Raw genomic sequence first — 22,443 nt, forward strand, 5'->3', positions numbered from 1 at the left:
TCCCGTGATTTTAAAAAACGGAGACCTTGAAGAATGGGAGAATTAGAACATGCCACGGTTGTTCCCTGAGGAATATGAAAAAGGGAACGATGGTGGGTCCAGATAAAACTCAACAGAGCATGAAGGCCAATCTCTGCCAGAATATATTGGTATGAGACAAAACCTCGAAATATAGAAAATAAGAACTTGATTGGGGCAACAATCCTCCTGTGTTCAAGAGAAGTGTAGTCGACCATACCCATAACAAATCTTGAAGGAAATAAATATGGGTAAATCCCATACTGCGCTTTCTGCAGCTTCTTTAAAAAGAAGCTGCAGAAAGCATATTTGGATAAGCTCATGCTTAATAGACTGACATTTGGCTGAAGGACTCCAGATCATAGATTCGTACTCCATGATGCATATAAAAATAAAAAAAATAAATATTCTAGTACGTCTACATACGGTTCGGTGATTATTGGTCACAAAGCGCCCGCCCAAAAGTCACTAACATCTGGCAGCCGAAAAGTCCATCATACTAACGATAACTATTATACTAACGAGAACTTGAGTGCTAAATATTCCGTATTCGCGATTTTCATGGCAAAATTTGTCTTTTGGGCAATCGTGATGTGACTAATAATCCAATTACCTCTACATATGTACATATGTGGCTTGTTAATAAAATTTATGAGTATTTCAATATGTTATCAAAATTCAATTCATATAACTTCTACTCGTATATTTATAATACTTCGCGTAGCTCTATTTTGTAGTATTTTTTTAATGTTCAATGTGAAAATTAACCCAAGCTAACTTATAATATTTTTACTTTATCTATTTTTTTTATTGATTTATTTACTTGATTATACTTAATAATGAATATTTATACTTAATAATAATAGTAAATACGTGTATTTATTTATCTTCAATGTGGTTGAGTATTGAAATACATATATTGTTTAAGACCACTGTAATGAATGTGACAAAAAAACATACTCAGGAGGTTGAATTGTTTCCATTCGAATTTTTCAGCATAGCTGTTGAATACACGAAAAGAGCTTGATAAGGGAAGCTGCGAAGGTTGAGTAAAGTAATAAAGGAGAAGTGTGCTATTCATTTATTCAGTATACTCGTTCCGAAATGTGGAAGATTAATGAAGTTTGTGAGAGCCGTATTAGTTTGTTAACTGTTAATTCTGAAGTGAGAACCTGCTTAGTGTTTACTGTACGTAATCCAATGTTTTCAAGTGTTCTGATATTATTTGTAGATAATTATTGATATTTAATAATATAAAGGTCATTGAACTTTATTGAATTTCGATTTGAATGTGATTTTTTATCAATGTTTTTAATATATCACAAAATTCGGCGTGCTGATAGATGATTCGTCTGCATAAAAAAGCCCTCGAATCGCAAACTTGTCGATCCGTCATTTTTGATAGGCGGACATGTCTTTATTTGAGACAAATGTTGTTGAAATATTATTATATATAAATGTTTATATAATTCAGAGAGATTATCCAAGTGTCTCCCTACCGTTTCGTCGAAAATTTATGTTTATCTTCAAATAATTTTCAAGAAAATGTCTAGTCTTGTGCGGCACAGGTTTTTGGAAGGGGGGGGGGGGGGATGGGCTCTTTAATTTACATAATGCGCTTTTCTTCTTCACCTGGTGATTTATCGCCATATGTTGGTTTTGTTACAAGTTTTATCTCTTTGTCAGAGGTATGAAATAGCGTCGGCAAGGCGTATTACGTAAGTTTTAACGCAATTTTCACACGCCAAAATAATGTGCTTTCATTTCGCAAAGTTGACTCAAAAATTTGAATAAAATTTAGAAGTACGAATATATGTCATATTTGCGATTATTTATTTATTTATTTAAATATTATAATGAGTCGTAGTCGTTTGCGCTCAACGTTAAATATAATTAATTATATTATTAGCATATGTATGTACATATATGCATTTTTGTAGAATGTTCATATTTTGAAACAGAGATGCGGCAATATAAATTGAAATTCAGATGTTGTCAATGAGAGATTGTGGTCTGGTCGTGGTCCAAGTCGTTTGGCGCTCAAATAGAGCGCAACTTCCGCTTCCGATATTTGGCTCGCTGTGACTTTTGGCAGACCGCATATTCATAATTAATACATATAAGCATATTTATTAACGATCTGACCCAAAAATTGTCAAATCACAGCTTGAAATTTTAATTAACATGCATGCTCATATTGTTATGTCATAAAATATACATATGTATTATGTTTTGATTTGGTGGGATACTTTTTTCTATTTTTTATTACGTTAAATACAGAATGAATGAATAATTCGAAGCCATAAAAAGGCAGATGACATACAAAGACAAAACTATGTATTCTATGCAGACGCTTGGTGACTTTTTGACGTGTGGAATATTTGAATATAAACTGAAAACGTCGGACGACGTAGGACAACAAAATTTCCATATAAAATGTCACAAGACTAGTTTTTCAAAAAAAAAAAAAAGCAATAATATTTCGCAGATTTTCAAACAGGTCGAAATTTAAATTATATATACATATCTACTCAAATAGTTCAAAATTAGATACATTTGGAATGAATCTATTTTAAATTTTGCATGTACATACAAAATATATGATCTGAAAATTTAACTTTTAAAGTATTTACTTAAAGGAAAACTTTTACACCAATAATAAGTTTAAATTTAAGGAGTACCGTTTTATTTATTTTGTAATAAAAAAATCACTAGTATTTTTTATGTGAGCAATCTTCAAACATTATTTTAAATAAGAAAAAACAAGGAAGTTATATAATTTTTATTATTTATTCATTTATTTAATAGCAAATTGTTAATTGTACATGTAACAAAATAACAAACAAATTAACAACTATAACATAAAATATATTTAAGATAACTATAATTAATAACTATAACATAATGCCGAACATTGCTTTTTATTTAACTTATATAATTACATCATCTTCAGCAGAGGTATCCATTAAAACCTTCAAGAAAGCACCAATGTTATTAGCACCTCTAATGCTTTCACGAAGGGCATTATAGATTTGAACACGTCTGTGGAAAAAACCTCCTGCAGTGTATGCTTTCTTTGATCTACCTATAGTTAAATTATTCTTATTTCTAGTTTTATGATAATGCATCTCTATTTCTAACTACATATGTAATTATTAAAATATCTATGTAATAAATTCTTATCTACATTACTTACATATATACGAATTTTAAAGTGCTTAATTTAAGACTATTTCTAATATACAACCATTTCAATTCTAACGGGATTGTGGTGCTGGGAATTTTCGATTAAATTAAATTAAATTTTCGATTAAAGCACCAGGAAATTAAATGTATAAGAAAAAAAAGTTCAATTGTATATTTTCATATACATATGTATTTCAAAAGTGTTCAATTTGAAAACTCTTACGATGTTTCACGCAAAAAAAATACTATCATATTGGTTTTTTTTCTTGTTTTGAGAGTTTGGCTACATTCCTTAAATTTTCAGTTGGCATCCATGGCTAGATTTCTGTAAGATTAAAAAAAACACACCCTATAATTAAAAAACATCACTTTGATCATTGATTCGTTTTTTTGCAAATAGTTTGTACCGTCTAGTAATTATTCAACGAAACAATCCACCTAAAACAAAAACTGCAATTACTTTATTTAAAAAAATATCACAATTAATTTTAATATAGTTTATAGTGCTCTGTGTGTTGTGCTAAGACGCTGTTGTTTCTGTTAATTGTACGAAGATTATCTATTTTGATGTAAATAAATTTTATTATAATTTTATATGTCCAGTTATTCGATATATCTTGAAAATCCACAGTGCGACTAAGAAATAATAGATTATGTTCGATCCTGAATAACACACACGGGTCTCATAAAAAGAAAAAAAATCAATATATGCTTCAAATATCATTGCAGTTGAGCACAAAATCTGCGACACAATTCAGGCCTCAGTGTTCAACGATACAGAGTCAGCTCTTCATATATGAACATATGTACATACATACATGTATGTATGTATGTATGTGTATATTATATTACATTTTTTTATTGTAAAAATACTTGAATATTACAATATATTTTGAAATTCTCGTATCGCTTGTATGTTATATTATATTAAATATTTTTCGCGGAAAATTTATTCAGGTATAAATATAAATATTTTTCGATCACTTGTGGCTTGAATAAACTTCGTAAAACCTATGAAAAAAGGGTCGTGAATGAGATTTTTTATTCGCGTCAATCATAAAGCCCTCCACCAGACGGTAAGATCGGCGATACTCATGCCCTCTATCCACAGCGCGAATACTTTACGACGACCTTCCTTTAGGATATGGAAAAATCATGAAATCTTCGAACGATTTGGAAAACTTGCACGTGCGTCTAGGGATTTAGTAAGGTTTATGGCTACGCCTTTTACGGATAAAATAGCACTGCTGATAGACGGGCGGTCGTTAGAATAATACTGCATTGTTTGTTGTATTTTGAAATTGTATGTCAATAAATTATCTTGATCGATATATTTTTTTTAATTTCAGATCTGGGGTATGATGCTGAATTTTAAAAGTGAGTGTAGGACATAGAGAGTTGGAAAGCTCTCAGTGGACTGTTCACGAAGCGAAAGCGAAACAGTTAGTGATGCAGTTTTAAAAAAGTGCATCATGCTGCATAGAAGTTCTTCGTCGCGAAGGCGGAGAGCCTCGAGGAGTGCAGCGTCCTCTCCCCAGCGTCCAGGTACTCTCAAAGCACCAGCTGTCACTTTGGAGGATGTCAGTCCTCCTTCGACTCCAAGTGCAGCAAGAAGAGCAAGTGTTGCCGTCACTTCAAATTCTGGACCCAATCCATTGCTTAGAAGTCCCCGTCGAAGCCCAAGACATAGCTTAGCACCTGACTTGGACATAAGTCCTAGCACTCCAGAATGCGAGATAGGGCCGATGAAAAATATGTCAATTCCGATCATGGATAGAAGTCCACGAAACAGTTTAGCTCCAGACATGCCAAATTTCAACAAAAGTCCGAGAAATAGTCTAGTTCCGGATTATAATAGAAGTCCACGCAATTCGCTAGTGCCGAACAGTTCAGATAGAAGTCCCAGACATAGTCTAGTACCGGACACAGCTTACGGATCTAGACTCAGTTTGAATCCACAGGACTTCAATAGAAGTCCTAGGAACAGTATGGTGCCCGAAGCGAGAAGTCCCAGACACAGCTTAGTTCCGGAGTCTGTGAGCTGGAGTCAAGCAAGGAACGCTGGAAACGACGGAAGTCGAAGTCCAAGACATTCTTTGACACCACTGCAAATTGACATAGGAAGAAGTCCCAGAGGAAGTGTAATAGCAGATACGGCACTAAGCGGTCGAGCTACTAGCCCCAGAGGCAGCATCGCTGAAATAAGATCGCCTCGAGGCAACAGTCCCAGAGGTAGTATCGGCGGTAATAGTATGAACGAACGAAGCGCCAGAGGAAGTCTGACGTTGACATTTCAAGAACCACCAAATGCCAGAAGAGCCAGTGAAGACAACGGTACTCTAAGTAAGTTTATCATTATTTTATAGAACATACATATAAATAGTGAGAAATAAAATTAATTATTTTTGGAAATCTCTAGTAAAACTTGCTATATTCTAGTGAATGATAGAGATTATAATATTTAATTTTAGTGGTATAGCATATTGCGATTTCATCGCATGAATAGTACCTACCATAATATAACCTAATCGAGTTTGAAATAACAATACACTATCATTAGCCTTTGACGTTGAACTTTGAATAGACAATTTATGAAGATGATGCCGATGAAAACTAGTAACAATCCTAATTCGGGACGATTTGCTTTCGGAAAAATTAAAGTTTCCTTCAGATAAAAGTTCGGACAATCGAGACAGGTCACTGAAATCGATCGCGCTAGCGAATGGAAAACATGCTGAATCACAAATTCTATACGTTTACGAATGGTCCAAAAGAATGTACAAACATACATATGTATGTACATATGTTTATAAGCATATGCTTTAATCAAAAAGTTTGGTTGAACTTTGGTAAGTATGTATTTACATTTTAGATACATACACACCTATGTACATACCTATGTACGTGTATACGTACTGGAGGAAATTTAAACTAGTAACTTTCCATAGTAGCCTTCAAAGTAAATTTGATTACTTATATCCCTTTTCATGTCTGATATCATAACTTTCAAAAGCTTAATTAAGCTCAATTTTAATTAGATTCAACACTCACTCACAAACCACAATATATGTACGCAAGTTCGCGATCTAATGAGATAATTAAATTTTGTAATTTGAACGTTTTTGATTATGCATGCTGATTGTAATATTTCCGTCTGTATATCACTACGATTATCGTGATTTCAGTTGTATATTTACAACTGAATAATTACATTTGACTCGTGAACAAACGTAATTGGAGAATTGCGTGATGAAACACATATTTATATACATACATACATACATACGATATATAACAATGAAATAGACATTAATATTGATTAGTGTAACAAAGTCTCACTAATCATTCTTGATGAATTAATCGTATTCGTCGACAGAATGTTCTGTGATATTTTTCATTTTAATCCAGTTTTGCCTTCAGCTTTCAGTCATAGCCGTCTAGAATATGATGTTAAAAGTTGCGATTGTTTTTTTTAGCGAGAGTACGTATACTTAAATGTATACATATATAAATCTGGGAGTGATTTACAGCTGTTTTTGGGCTTCGAGATAAAATATGAATGTGGCCTACGGCTTTGACAATATTCTGGTCGAATATTGGTTTACCTCGTTATGTGGGATGTAGGAAGAAAAGAAAAGAATTGTAGATAAACAGGTTTTGTCAAGGGTGCGATAAACCCTTTGATCACCCTATTGAGAGGGACACTGGCAAGGATTTTGCCCCCAGAGCGCTCGTGGAAAGTGTCGAACGTCCACAAAGGGACGAAAGGTTTTCCCCTTGGTCTTTCGATGCCTTTGGGTCGTTGCTTAGCATTTTTTCCTCAAAATCTCTTATTTCTTTTGGAAAAAAGCTTTAAAAACGCATTAAAAAATAGAATTTAATTTTTTTCTCCGTGTGAAATTTTCCTTTGCGTATTTCTTCATTAAAAATCTCGTCTCATTTATAATACGAAAAGTTCTGACTTTTTCAGTTAGAGCGCGCTATTTAATCTATTCACTTGAAAATATAATGAACGCTCACTCTTAATTAAAAAAAAGTATCATGTGAACTGCTTAGTATCAGTACGTTTTTATATTTCAGACTCGTATAATTGAATATAATTTAATATGAAAATTATATTATATTCAAATTTAATTAATGAAAGGAATTTGATATCAGCCAGGTTGATGGCGATTGATTAGTTTATAATTGTAATTAATGCGTTTATCTTATAATGGAATTAATTGACAACGGCAAAATAGCAGTGTAATATGAGCCGATATAATTGAAAGTGGCATAATTCAACTTTTCTTCATTTCAAGAAATATCTGGCAAAACATTAAATATAATGTTTTGCGTTTAATAATATTTAAAAATACGTTTATTCTGCTTTTCCGAGATTCTAGACATATCGAAATAAAATAAGTGATAGAAATTTGTGAATAAAGCCAAACTGAAAATTGGACTCCGAAAACTTTCAGATGTAATAAGTGTAAGCCTACTGTCGGTTGATATGTTTTGGATAGTTTCTCATAATGTATATATAAATAAATCGATAATGATTAGAAATAAGTTAAGGATTTGGATAATATCGTGTATATACATATGTGTGTAAATGAAAATTTAATGTGATAAGTTGAAATAACATTTCTGAATAATAAACACAGTTGGAAAATCATGCGTTCGGTAATTGCGGTAATATATTTGATTCATTTACCTTCAGTTCACGTTTAACGGGCAAGGTTTTTCATTCAAAAATATTGTAGAAAGTATTTTTTTCAATTTTCATATAAATTTCCATAAAAAAGCACGTTAAGCTCACGAATAAATTTTTATGAATATTATTATTCATATCATATGGTGATTTCGTATACGGCAGTGGCCAAAGGATGATTTTGATTCGAATATGCATAGCTAAATAGTGCATATAAATATGATAAAAATCGTCTAGATTTCCTGAATTCAATCGATCGCCAAAACCACAACGAGTAAAATGGATTTACATAATAGAAATGATTCAAAAATTTCTATTCATGAAATGCATAGAGTTAAAAAGTTGTATATTATTACTACATACACATGTACGACAAGTTTGTTTAAGAAATGCATGTTGTACTAATATGTACATTATTTGTGGTTGTTCGTTGCGAGTTGCGGTCAATATTTGTCATTCGCTCCGACCCTTTTGTGTGAATGTAAATGTAATTTTTTTTCGAATATAAAAAGTGTGTTTTCCAGGACTAGCAAGGGCCAACCGATGACCTATAAAGTATCGATCGCTCGACAGAGCCACGGTTGAACTTCACTGTTCAGAATGTCGAATATGAACGTTCGTGTCGCGGGTCAATATAAGGTTGGTTAGGGTGGTTCTATTCTCTTTTTAACGACTCGCCATTAAATATGCTATTTTAGAACCGAATTGCTTTCTCGTACACACATTTCTCGAGAACTTCATTATCGCTTTGTAAATTTCAAAGCCTAAAACTATAGCAGAGATTCAACAAGAGTACCTTCACATAAGATGTCGAGTGAGTCATGTATAAAATTAGTCTCAATTATTCCCGTGTAAATGCGATCCGATTTAAATGCGAGCATGATTTGACACATATGTACATATGTATGTATCATATAATTTTAAATAAAGGTACGTACTCATGAATTGGTTTACATACTAATAATATTTTAAATAATTTTAAAAATCAGCGGAAACGAGAATTATATAATGCGGTTTCCATAGGATTTTTTTTATTTAAAATGTATACTTGGTATATCCAAAAGTCTTGACTGCTAAAAGTTTCATTCTATAACTGAAGGGAGTCTATTTGACTGTTAACACTTGAAATAAAACCGTTCGTGTATAAACAAACGAGTATGTTCATGAAATAACCAGATTGAACACTTGAACTGTAAAATATACAATATATATGTACGTATATACATATGTAGGTTTGTTGAAAGTCAATGAATATTTATTGTTTTATTATGAAATTGAAAATTCATTGTGGTTTTATTTAATTAATGTGAATTTCAATTAGATATGTGAAAATAATAAAACAATATAAATTTTATATACAATTTAGAGAATTTTAACTGTGTTTTTCCACTTTTCATATTAAATTTTGAATGAAAAATTTATTTTTGAATTTTTTCAAGCTTATATTTGAATAAAGAGTGACAACGCTCATAAAAATTAAATCTAAACAAATCCTTTTGGTGAGTTAAGCTTAAGCCGTTGGTTTTGTGAAAATATAAAGGTCATAATGGGTAAACCAAAGGATTCGTTCGTCGCTATTGGCGAAGGTCGGCTTTCACAAATATCTAATTAAACGCCATCAAAAGAAATCATTTAAAGACTTGTCAAGTTTTGATTGGAGTGTAGTCGTTGACTATATTGATCTCACGAACATAAATTTTATTTTTAATAATATGAATAATACCATCGTGTTATATTTAATATGTTGATGATTATATGATTACATAATATTGCTTCTGGTGTGCTGTTACGAAAGGTCTAAATTACGTCGTTAATCTAACTTTGGAAGAAGTTATTAATTACTCTTGGATATACGAGTATCTTTGATGAGACTATCAAAACCGAACTTCGGTAAAACAAATACCACAGTCGGCTCAACAAACAGAGTATAGAGTATTATATGATCATAATATTTTTAGGAACTCTTAAGGCTCGGAACGTTTTAAGAGGGTCTATGATTGTTAAGTATGTACATATATATTTTTGATTAGTAATCAATTATCGATAATGCAATTTTTCGTGAAATATATTTTAAAAGTACTTTCAATTTTGTTATGTTTATTATTATTTTGCGAATAAATTACCAGGCGTAATTATGTAGATATTTCGTGAACTGTCAAACTATGTATTGCCTAACAGCGCGGAAACATATCGCGATTTATGGGTTCATGTTGATTTCACGGATATACATATTTATGTATACATACATATGTATATAATATATACTTACTTATGTCTATTGTAAATATGCATAGGTATGGAATATTTAAATTTTTTTTGCATTGAAAATTCAATTCACCTACCTTTATAGTTAGTACATTACAAAAAATATATACATACATACATACATATGTATATGTATGTACCTATACATACATATGTTCATATGTGGAAGACGAGTGTATATTAAAAATAAAATTTCGTTAAATCAAGTTTTATGTAACTTATATTTTTTGGATAATATAAATAATAAGCAAAAAATGTAAATGCTTTGAATTTAAGATTGTAAAATTTCATACATTTTCTATAACTTGGAATGAAAATGCGGTCACGCGATCGTTTTCAGCGAGAACAAATAAATCAAATATGTACGGCGCGCTTTAGATGATTACTACCTTTCTCTCTATTAACCCATTATTCACTTCAATCTATGAATAAAATAATTGTATATCGTCGCTGTACGCCTATATAATAATTTATCTAAAAATCATCATCCACAATTAACATTTTTCGCTTTTACACGACATTAATTTAAATTATACAATTTTGATAATATAAATGTAGTTTTACATATGCATATGTATTTAAAAGACCGTTCTCAAAGAAATTCGATATTAATTCTTTCACATTTATTTAACTATAGTAATGACTATTTTTTTTGGGCTACCGCTAATACCACTCTTAGGATTATAACGATAGAGTAAAATAATTGAAATTTGCGCTTGAAATTAGCGATCAACTCAGATGTGTCTATCCAATTAAATGCTTTTCAATTTACATTGTCTTCAAATATATATGTATGTAAATATATATATTTTGGGTTCGTAAAACGAGCAAAATAATCGACCTTGCACTATAGTACGAATGATGGATGGAGTGGTTTTGACCCACCCCGTTCGACAATTTATTGGATTGATGAGTTTTTGTCTCACCGCAAACGAGGTTACGTCCCCGCAGTTTTCCCCTTAATTTATCGGGAATTTTCCGAATTTCATTTGTGGGGCGAAATTAACTTTCTCCGCGTCACCTGTACATATTTCTCGCCCGCGGGGGGTTTTTTCCTCCCAATAATTTTCAACAGTCAACGATTTGATGGATCGTTGCTGCCTAGGGGCAACCATTGAATAAAATCTTGGAAATGAGACGATACGTGAGAACGACTTTATTATTGGATTTTTCATCTTTTTGTTCAAACATCTACGAAATTCAACTTCTCCTTAAATTACATTTATGTATAAAATTTCTAGTAAAATAATAGATTTAAAAATCTATCTGTACATTTTAAATTCAGATAATATGAACTGTAATATATTTTTTGCTAACGTGTATTAATGTGCAGGCAAAATAAGAAAGGAAATATTTTATACAAAGATATTAAATAAAGGGCTGATTGATTTCAATTTCAATTGACTTTATAGGAAACGAAATTAATAATTCTCTGGAAAATTCGGTCGAGTGTTAAAAGCAATCGAGTCGTCAATTATGAATCCATTAGTATTCTGCAATGAAATATTTTATATATTCGTTTGTATAAAATTTAATTTAGTATGCGTGTTCTTACGATAAAAAAAATGGTGATATTATTAAGTTTTAATGTTTATCTATGATTTTTTTTCGTTTTTATTGAGATAGCAACTTCGAGTTTATTATAAGCTTCTCGTCAATTTTGACTCTCGGAAAAGGTAGTGGAGGCATGCGGGGTCGAAATTCCTTAAGTCTCTGGGCTTCGAAATTTGCGTTAAGGGTCCTGTAGGAGCAAGACCCTCCAGAGGACCTGTCAGAGGACCCTCGTCACGTCAGCAGCCATGGCATTTAATCAAACTCCTCGTGACTCGCAAACTACCAGCAAAAATTCATTTTTGACATACTTACGTTTTGTTATTTGGAATATTTTGAGTTATTTACATACACATATTTTGGAATTTCTTATAAATACGATTCAATAAAATGCATTTTATGTATTATATACTAGTGTTTTTAAACGGCTTTGCTCGGTATTTGTAATATAAACCGCTTAAACATGGCCAATGTAATTGTAAATATTTTATTAAATTTATTTGAATAGATTTATTTCATTTAAATTTATTTAAATATTCATTTGTTCGATGACGTCACGGATTTACGAATTAATAATATTTACATACAAAGTCTCTTTCGAAATTATGTATTAGATAATATATAGAAGGGAGAATTGCTAAATTGAATGCGGTTGTTTTATATCGCGACTAGTGAAATCGTAAGGTAATTGTTTTTATGCGTTGATTTTGTGTGAATACTGATTTTTTCTATCGAAAGTATTCACTGAATGGAAGCTTTTTTCGTTCTTTAAGCGCTGTTACATCGAAAGGCTTCTAAGGAGGGTCTTTTCAAGTCCTTTAGAAGTGAGTTAATGTCTTCGGAAAAACTGAGGACGGAAAACACGAACGCTTCCTTCCTATACTAAATTCTAATGGACAGTTGATTTCTATAATATAAATTCACATTACGTGATTTCAACAAAATATAAATGTGTAAAATTATATGCACATATATGTATGTATGTACATGTGTAAAATTATATAAAATATTATTTAGAAAATGTAGATATTCAGTGCTTTCTTGTAGTTAGAGAATATTTAATGGAAAATGTAATTTTTTCCATATTAGTTTTTTATATTAGCTTTAGTCTATGGCTGCTTATATCTAGAAAAAAGTATTATTTTGATGTGCGTAGCAATAAAATACGTATATTTACAAAGGTAAACTTATGTGTACTTATTTTATTTTATGAGGGTATATCTTATATCATGATTCGTATTAGTTAAAATACCATATTTTCTTCTATCGAGAAAAGTTTCCAAATGTATTTAATATATGAGACGATTTGGTCACTAACACACTTCCAATGTATACACATTTGTATCCAAAATGTACATTAAAAACCTGCTCAATAGAATTTTCATCGTGAGGTGAAAATAGTATACATACATCCTTTTATGTTTGTGTATATTTTGTTATATAATTTTATATCGACTGAAATATTAAGGGAAGTAGCTTAAAATTAAATATAATATATAATTTGGGAATTATGTGATAAAAAACCACTTACCTGAAGTAGGGAGGGATATACATATAATAGTTACGTCACAAGCAATAAAGGTCGTAAGGATGCGATAGGTCTGGTTTCGCCACTCAAGTGAAAAGTAATTAATCTTAAAAACAAAGTTCTTTCCATTTGCGCATAGTATTATACGTAGGCGTCTATTTAAATTCAGTGCACAATTCTACATTTGAGTAAACTTTTCGAAATTCAATCGAAATCTTGGTCTAAAATTTGACGCCGACTCTATTAATCTATCGGAGTAACTTTTCGGTGTCCGTTGGGTGTGTTTGCTTCGTTGGAAAATTAGCGAAAGGAAACAATCCGCACTGCCTTATAATTAATGGTCGTTTTCCAAATAATTTCCCATCAATTTAACTTGTACAACGAAGTTCGATTGACATTTAAGAAACGGTTTCCACAAATATTAGTCTGCCTATTACTTACGATATCGAATTTCCTTTAATATAACACCGAATTGACGAATATATGTATGTACATACATATATACACATATGTATGATATAATTTAAATTTTTCCATTAAACATTTTGCAATATTATATTATACTAGTGAAAAGCCCGATGAAACATCATCGCATGGGTATAAAATTATTATATACTCGTATAAATAATTTTCAATTCTTAAAGTTAACGTTAACAAAATGTAAAATTTTCCGATTTCCGATACATAAACGGTCATTGACCTCGTAACGTTGAATATTATTATTACACATAACAAATTACGTACATATTCATATGGTGTGTATTTACAACACATATTCTGGGCGAGGATGTGGCGTTCGGCGCGGGCTCGTGAGCACATCGCGTTTGACATCGGAGTGTCCGTGGTTCGATTCCCGGCGCCCGCGGTGAATGAAATCAATTTTTTTCTAGAATATCGTCAAAATATAAATATAAATAATTTCAATTTCAATTTAATTAAAAATAAATATATAAAAAAATGGTTCAAAACCTCGCTAAATAAAATAATTTTATTACGTATTTTTATATGGCGATAGCGAAAATTTTCAATTAATGTTTAAAAAAAAAGGAGAATTTCAAATTGGACCGTGGCGTAATTGGTTAACTCCCAACCTTGAATACACCTTATAAGAGGGTATTTGAGTGAGGGTTGATCGGTACGAGTCGCGACAAAGTGGTCTCGTCGAAAAATGAATTTATCGATTTTTATCGATTCGTTCATTATGTTCGCCGAGCGTTAGGACACACACACACACACACACATACACACACACACACACATACACACACACACACACAGATTACCGTCTTTATATATATGATGATGTACATATATTATATTATATGTATACACTCTCATTATTGTTGAAAATACTGCAAAAACTTAATTTATCAACACGTTTAATTAATTTAAATTTATCATGGTGCCATTGCGGGTTACCTCAAAGTGACACATGTGACCAAATTTGAACATACACACATATATGTATACATACATACATGTATTTTATATAAATTTATAACAGTATAAATTATAAATTTGAAATTATATTAAAATAGTGGAGACAAAGGAGGACAGACTGCCAATTTGTTTAGAACCGTTTCAAAAAAGAAATCAGATAAATTGGTAGACTCTGATAGGATCGATCTGGAGTCACATATATCCAAAGTCTGGCCAATAACACTGGGCCAGGGATCGAACTTATGGCCCCTAAGTTGATAGTATTATAAGCTATGTAGATACTGAGCTTTGTTGCTGGTTGAGCTATCTACATATGTATGTACATTTGTATATAAAGAGAACTACGAAAGTTATAGGCACAAGCAATGACATGAAATAAGAGAATTATGATTCGTATAATGAAATGTCAATATTTATAAAACCAATATCATTTAATGAAAAAATATCTGGAAGAGAGTTTCATTAGTTTTTATTTTTAATAGTAAGGCGTTTTTTTCTAAGTTGAAATAATGCTGTGACCTTTACGAAGAATTGGTCTTAACGTCGAATTTCGCTACTATGTACATAGTCTCGTTACAAAGAGAAATTTTTCGCCATTGTAATGCTAACGAGATTCGGCTGGGTCCGTGAGCACTTTGGCTTATGTATATTCACGTGTCGCGATTCCTTTGAAATCTGCACACCGGATAAGCGAGTTGCCTTTCAACAACAAAGGTGTGAAAGCCTCGTAATTTTTCTCCCACAAATCTATATGTGTGTGTGAAATATTCAATAACACAGAAATCAACAACGTTCGAAATTTGAATATGAAAGGCAGCATTAATGCTTATATGATATGTATAATACATAATTTTAATATACACATAAGCATTATACATGTACTGTATGTAAATACTAGTGAGATTAAATTCAGTTTGATAAAAAGTTTGCAGTAGTAATTATCTGTGCAATGTTCAACCATTAATATGCTTTGTTTGTGAGGAGCTTAATTTACCATGTGCTGAAGACACAAGCAAATGTGGTAAGCTTCATTATGCGGCCCATGGGAAATAGTAAATATTTACCATCAACGCTAATGTATGGCAATCATATCGATCATCCCTTAGGTGGAATTATTATTCGCGGGTTTTCGCGTGAGCTTTCCCGCGTGGGATTAAGCTTTCTCGCAAAATTCATAGTTCAATTAAACGATCTGGTTACTAAATCTGCCGACCGTCAATGTCATTCGTGATTAATATTTTATTAAAATTTGAGAGGATTTGGTCGCGTAAAATATCATATACATACATTTGTTATATGAATGTATGTATGTTGGAATATATGAGTTTAAGAATACGGTTGGTATGACTATTTATAATAAACTTTTGAGTATTATCAGCAATTTGTTCACAATTTTGAACTTTTCAACAATTCGCACCTGGATTTTGTACTAAATTTGTTGGGAAACTTTTGCTGTTGAAAAGGTATTATAGAGTTGTAAATTTTGTTTGTATTCTATCCTTAATACCTACATATATAGAATCGTAAATACACATATGAAATATACCCATTCATATATATTTTTTTGTACATACATATATGTATTATGTATATACCAGAAAGGGGCTAACAGGTAAATCCCAATGCGCCTTTCTGGCCTATTATAATCATCAATAAAAAATCCATAGAGAAATTTTATAGACCACCATAGAGATATTTATGGATAAATTTGACAAACATTTTTGCAGCATTTTCTAAGTCGGCAAATTCGAGATGCTGAAAACGAGTATTTTGCGAGAAATAGGACAAGGTTGTCAATTTGTTGGAAGCGTTTCAATGAAACAATATAAGTTGGCAAACTCAGATGAGAAAAGAGGGCCGCCAGGGATTGAACCCGTGACCACTCAGTTGAAAGCATTACACGCTAACCACTGATATACGCTATTGGTTAAAATAATACTACATTTTTTTTAATATACCATACATTTCTACTATAGGGGCCATGACAGGTTGTCCCAAGTTGACACCTATGGTCGAATTTTTGTACATAAGTAATTAACAATTATATTACCACACCGATGTACCAACTAGAGGCGGGGGGGGGGGAGTAGTTTTAACCCCTCTAAAACTAAAAATAAATGATGGAATCAATTAAGCTTTTTAGAAAAACCTTGAATGAATTAGTTTATGGCCTTTGTAATTAGACAAAAAGCTAGATTTTTATTTTTATGTTATAAAAGTTTTTATGGTTTTTATTCACCGGTCTTCTTTCAAGATTGTAATTGCGCTTTGTTGCTATATATGTTTTTTTAGTATATGTATGTATTATACATAACTTGTATCTACATTAGGGCTGCCATAATTGTTGGACCATCGACGGGGACATCCCGCCCACCCAAAAAATACCACTTTAACGACATTCATGGCTCTATTATAAAAAATTGCGCAACCGTTTAACTCAATCCGTATATATATATATATATATATATATATATATATATATATATATATATATATATATATATATATATATATATATATATATATATATATATATATAATAGATTAATGGGCGATTCAATTTAATAAAACCAAATAGAATCTTTAGAACCAAATAGAATCTTTAGAACCAAATAGAACATTTTATTTCATCCATTCTTCTCTCGCTTTCACTCTTCCCTGACTTCGGTGAATTCATTATAATCGCTCTTTGCCCAATCATACTTTTCCGATGTATTCGTTTTTTGGAGCAGCTCTTTTTCCCTTTTATATAATCATATAGAATTCAATGCATGACATTTAATAATTTAAAACACATTGAATTATGCTTTTCACTGTGTCTTTCGTTTTCCATTCTTTAAATGTTTTATTTTCGATTAATGATCTCGTATACATTACTTCCTCATAAATTGAATTCGAGAACAATATACCTCTTTCACTTAAATATGTAATAGTTTTTTCAACCTGTGCCCATTCGGGTACTTCATGTAGAAGTATCTATGAAAAAACATCTTATTTCCACCATTTTCCCAAATAATTAATTCCAACGTTGAACTTGCGTCATCGTAATTTTCTTATGTTTTTTTTGGTTTGTTGTATGTATGTCCGGTTTGCTTGAATAACTATGTATTTACTACTTAATATCTCCGTTAATTGTTTTTTTGTGTCCTCTAAAATATTTTTCACTTCAATGACAGTTATGATAGATTTTTCAACCTTTAAATTTTCTTTTCAATCAAAAACATTTGGCTGTGTACAAACAAGGTATAAAGTTCTGATAATGGATTTGTAAAAAGATCCGTTATCGCTTTTAGAAGATTTTCTTTTTCTAAGAAAACAATTTTCAACTGCTCCCACATCCGTAGTATTCTTTCAATTGCTGGAAGGAGCGATAACCACCTACTTCTTGAATGGGATAGCATGTTATTATATGTAACTTCAGTAGACTTGCAGATATATTTAAGTTTTTCATTCCATACTGTATATATTGAAAAAAAAAAAATAATGAATTAAATAAATACCGGTGTTGCTAATGAGCGTACGCATTGATCAATATTGGATGCTAGTGTTGTGCCCGTTGGTTTCAACGGGTGGTTTCGGAAAGGAATTGATACATGATTTAAAATAAGTATAGTAATAATTAATCGGAATCGGAACTAAAACAGAAATCGGGAATCGGAACTTAAACAGGGATCGGTATCTGGAACTGAAAATGGAGTCTGTATCCGAAAAAAAAAGGAATCCAGAATCCGGTGCCCCCCCCCCCCCAGTCGCCCATTTACTCTATAGCAATTTAGTACAGCTTTCAATTACAAGTTAACTTTTTTTAAATAGTCAAAAAAGGGGGAGGTTCTTTGAACAAAAAGAAAAAACTAACAAATAAAGAAAATCAATGGCATCTTGGCATCTCTCGAAACAATTAGTTAATAGAGGAAAAGTTTTTAGCACCCATAGTAGATAAAATAATATCGGGTTCTTGATATACATACATACATATATACAAATGTATGTATTTACGTTTGATCACATACACCGTTCTTTTCTGGTTTATTCTATCCGCAATATATGCAAGGCAGCGCCTACCATACGTACAGATGTGTGCAACGCACACAGGCGGCCAAAAGAAATGAGAGTCGAAAAAATTATATTCCTAAAAAATACGAAACAAGATATCGTACTTTTTAAAATGAATTTAAGTTGTCTTGTTGTATACTTGTAGATTTCTGTTGCAAGTTACAACTTTGTAACACACGCGAATTCGGGGAAATAACGAGGTAGCACGTATAATTTCGGTCCGCATAGAGCTAGTTCTTTTATGTTCTTTTATCTTTGCAACTGCCAGATGTATTTCTTCAAGGATGTTGAGTATTAGTTAGTCATCGAAAGAATTATGTCCTAGATGTGGGTTTAGGGGTAAAAACACTATATTTTCATGAATGAACTTGAAAACGTTCAGTCTCACTTGTGAGCTGTTCCTGTTCAGAATCAAACGTTTCTGTCTATTTTTCTGGTTAATTTTTATTATGATTAAAATTTTCAACACTATATTTCTCACACAATATTTATCACAAAGTAAGATTTTTGCACTACTCGCATGCACTTTTTTTTTTCATTAATATGATTTATACAAATGCTGATAAAATTAAAGAGCGGCCGCTTTAAGTTTGCACACAGGCGGCCAAACTCCTAGGCGTGGCCCTGAATATATGGACATACATATGTATGTATTTACGCAATATATGTAGGCACATATGTATTCACTATGTGGATACGAATAGATTGAAACGGAGTGTTTGCAGGTGGTGCATCCAGATTGGAATATTGTGGATCAATATGGTTGGCTTTGTGATTAATTGAAGTGACAAGCCATCGGGAAAACTTTATCCCGAGGACAAACACAAAGCCTTCCCGGCCACTATTGAAAATTTCAATTTTCATTAATGACAGTTCCTTTTACATAATTTTTCTTACGATGAAATATATATATATGTACATATATATTTCTATGTATATATATATGTTAATCGAATTTCGGAAGTCACCGTAAATTCGGATTTCAATTTCGTCAAAATGCTTCTGAACAAAATATTGCTCGGATGAGAAGATTGCTCGTCGCAAGAATGAAATCGTCGAATCGCACGAAAGGATTATAGCTTTCAGGTCCGCGAGGAGCCTGAGATCTTCCAAATTACGACCTTCGAGTAATGTCTTCTTTCGGGTTTCTTTGTTGTGGTCGGCCCAGCTTCTTCGTTTTTATCGCCCGCATAGGAATCTTCAATATCGAAACGAATCTCTCCTACAACGTTGGCCTGATTAACTTATTGAGTAATGGACGAATCTCGTCAGGGTTTTTATTGTACGAACGATTCCGGAGAAAAGTATATATCTTCTAATTCTTTGTAGCTACTTGTCCAAAAATAGACGCAATTCTCTCGATTGTATGTACATACATATGTATTCCAAAGAAATTCATTTAATATTTGTACCGTGAAACTCTTTCGACTATTTTTAGTTTAGATTAAACGAACTAATTGTAATTCAAATAATGGCTACGGAAAGATACGATCTCGATTTAATGCCGAGCTTGGGTATCATCGAAGCTTTTTACACGGAATTCGTGTGTCACATTTCATCAGAATTTAGTACGCGAATTATCTCTGAAACATCTCTACGTAGATTATGTTCACGCATACCTGAAACCTAATGCGACAAATTATCGCAGAACACCCGTTGATAGACAGGTGAAATCGTGGCGTTACGCGACACTTAACGAACAAGTAACGAGTTGCCGTTAAGTTTCGAAGCGCGAGTATTGAAGGTGTGTCGTTAATTTATAATTTGGCACGAAACTGTTTCGTGCGAAAACGCAGGTGTTCAACAAACGATATGAAGAAAATAATGTTAAAATGTTGTCAAATCAGACACTGATATTTCGGAAAATAGGCCTATTGAAATCTTTTGGGCGTAAAACATTACGAAACTTTTTGAATGCATAAATAATTAACATACATATACACATATGAACCACTATACAGTAGAACCAAGAAATAGTTCTTTTATAATACAAGTACAGTACTTATATGTTTAAATATAACAATATAAATTAAATTTTAATATTTTTATATTGATACAAGTGAATCGATTTGCTTTCATCTTCATGGCTTTATTTTTATTTATTTTTACATACATACAAGATATGTGCCATGACAGTAATCACCCCAAGGTGACACAAATGGTTAGATTATTTTTACACAATTTTTCAAACAAAGTACATATATAGGATACAATATAATACACTAAGAGACATCAATAGAAAATCAACAAATTTTTTGACACACTGAAAATTTGCAAGCAATGCATTATGTAGGTAGCATTTATGATATTCAACAAATTTAAGATGCTAATAACTCGAATTTGCGAGAAACTGAGGAGGAGGGTCTGATTTATTGGATCCGTCACAACAATTAAGCTAGAACAATCGGAAATTTCTAACAGGAGACGGTCGATTTGTGTTTTAATAACTACGATGATCTCGTCGGCAGTGTATTTGGCCGGGACTTGAACGCATGACCTCTTTATTTGTATGCAATAGCTTTACAAGTTCACTAAGCTGTGACTACATACATACATATATGAAGTATAGTTTTGTGTTATATTTTTGTGATATATATTAAAATACCCTGCGTATGTATTGAATTTTTTTTTATTATAAATAATTTCGAAATTGGCTGAAACATTTGGAAACTTCTTTTATACTACTATTTACACTTTGGAAACTTCTATGTCGTAAAAAAATAAAATTTCCGCTGAACTTCGCATTTTCACTTTGTTGAGAATAGTTTATGATGTGTTGACTCTCGCTTCAAGTATATATGTACGTACATACGTATATTCATATACATATTTACGTGCTGGAGATATTTACAAATATTGTGATACAAAACAAGACTTGTTTTGAAAAGCTATGAAGTGACCTAATTTTGAAAAACTTCTCTATCGACAAAAATAATATAATAATATCTCTTATTGTAGTGAAAACTTCCTTACGTAATTGATTTATGTGTTTTTTGAGTTTTAGTTTGACGCTTAAAAGTTTGAGAATTATTTTCATGAACCTAAGCCGATTCTTACGGTGTTTATGTATTTACATATGTATATTTTGCATAAGGAAATTTCACTTATGTAATGTAAAATGCACGGTCGACTTATCCTTGATTTTTATTTCTTTTGACGACGGTTAAAATACAAATGTGGGTCCATTTTGATGCACATATAATATTATTATATACTGCAAAGTAGCCACCGTTAAGAACGAACTTGACGCCTATCGACCAAATTGGTACGGCGTTAAATTGTTCAAGGCGTTGATCGAAGGCCAATATTATATCAATTTGGTTAATGGAGCAAAAATGAATGTAGGTGAAGAAAAGGGGGAGGGGGGGGGGTAATTACCAGCAAATTTCTCACCACCTGTCCGTCGTATATAATTTGTCGTCTAAAATTGAACGCTGAATTTCGATGAAAAGTATATTTTTGTCAATTAATGATTGTATTTAATGTTGGTACTATTTTTTTTCAGATACTCGAGGTCGCAGTGCATCTCCTTACAGAGGTTCAACAGCTGGTCGAGGTCCACAAATTAATCATGCCTTTACGTCTTCCGAGGCCGGCTCCAGAAGAGCAAGTAGTAGTGTAAGCCAGGTGAGACTTGCCCTTTTATCTTTCGAATGTACATAATATGAACGTGTGAAAAATATAACGGAAAATTTGAGAATTTCGTTTA

The 22,443-nt window shown here is 31.9% G+C and overlaps 1 protein-coding gene across 1 annotated transcript in view; it reads left to right on the forward strand.

Annotated features, from left to right (window-relative positions):
- The window catches only part of LOC143923237 (uncharacterized), an 87,078-nt gene that overhangs the window by 22,216 nt on the left and 42,419 nt on the right, over positions 1-22,443 (forward strand). Inside the window, exons 2-3 of the mRNA XM_077446817.1 lie at positions 4,554-5,547; positions 22,240-22,361. Coding sequence (XP_077302943.1) covers positions 4,677-5,547; positions 22,240-22,361 — 993 coding nt within the window. The 5' untranslated portion in view covers positions 4,554-4,676. The remainder of the gene's footprint in view (positions 1-4,553; positions 5,548-22,239; positions 22,362-22,443) is intronic.

Source organism: Arctopsyche grandis, chromosome 3, assembly GCF_051622035.1.
Source record: "Arctopsyche grandis isolate Sample6627 chromosome 3, ASM5162203v2, whole genome shotgun sequence".
Taxonomy (NCBI): Eukaryota; Metazoa; Arthropoda; class Insecta; order Trichoptera; family Hydropsychidae; genus Arctopsyche; species Arctopsyche grandis.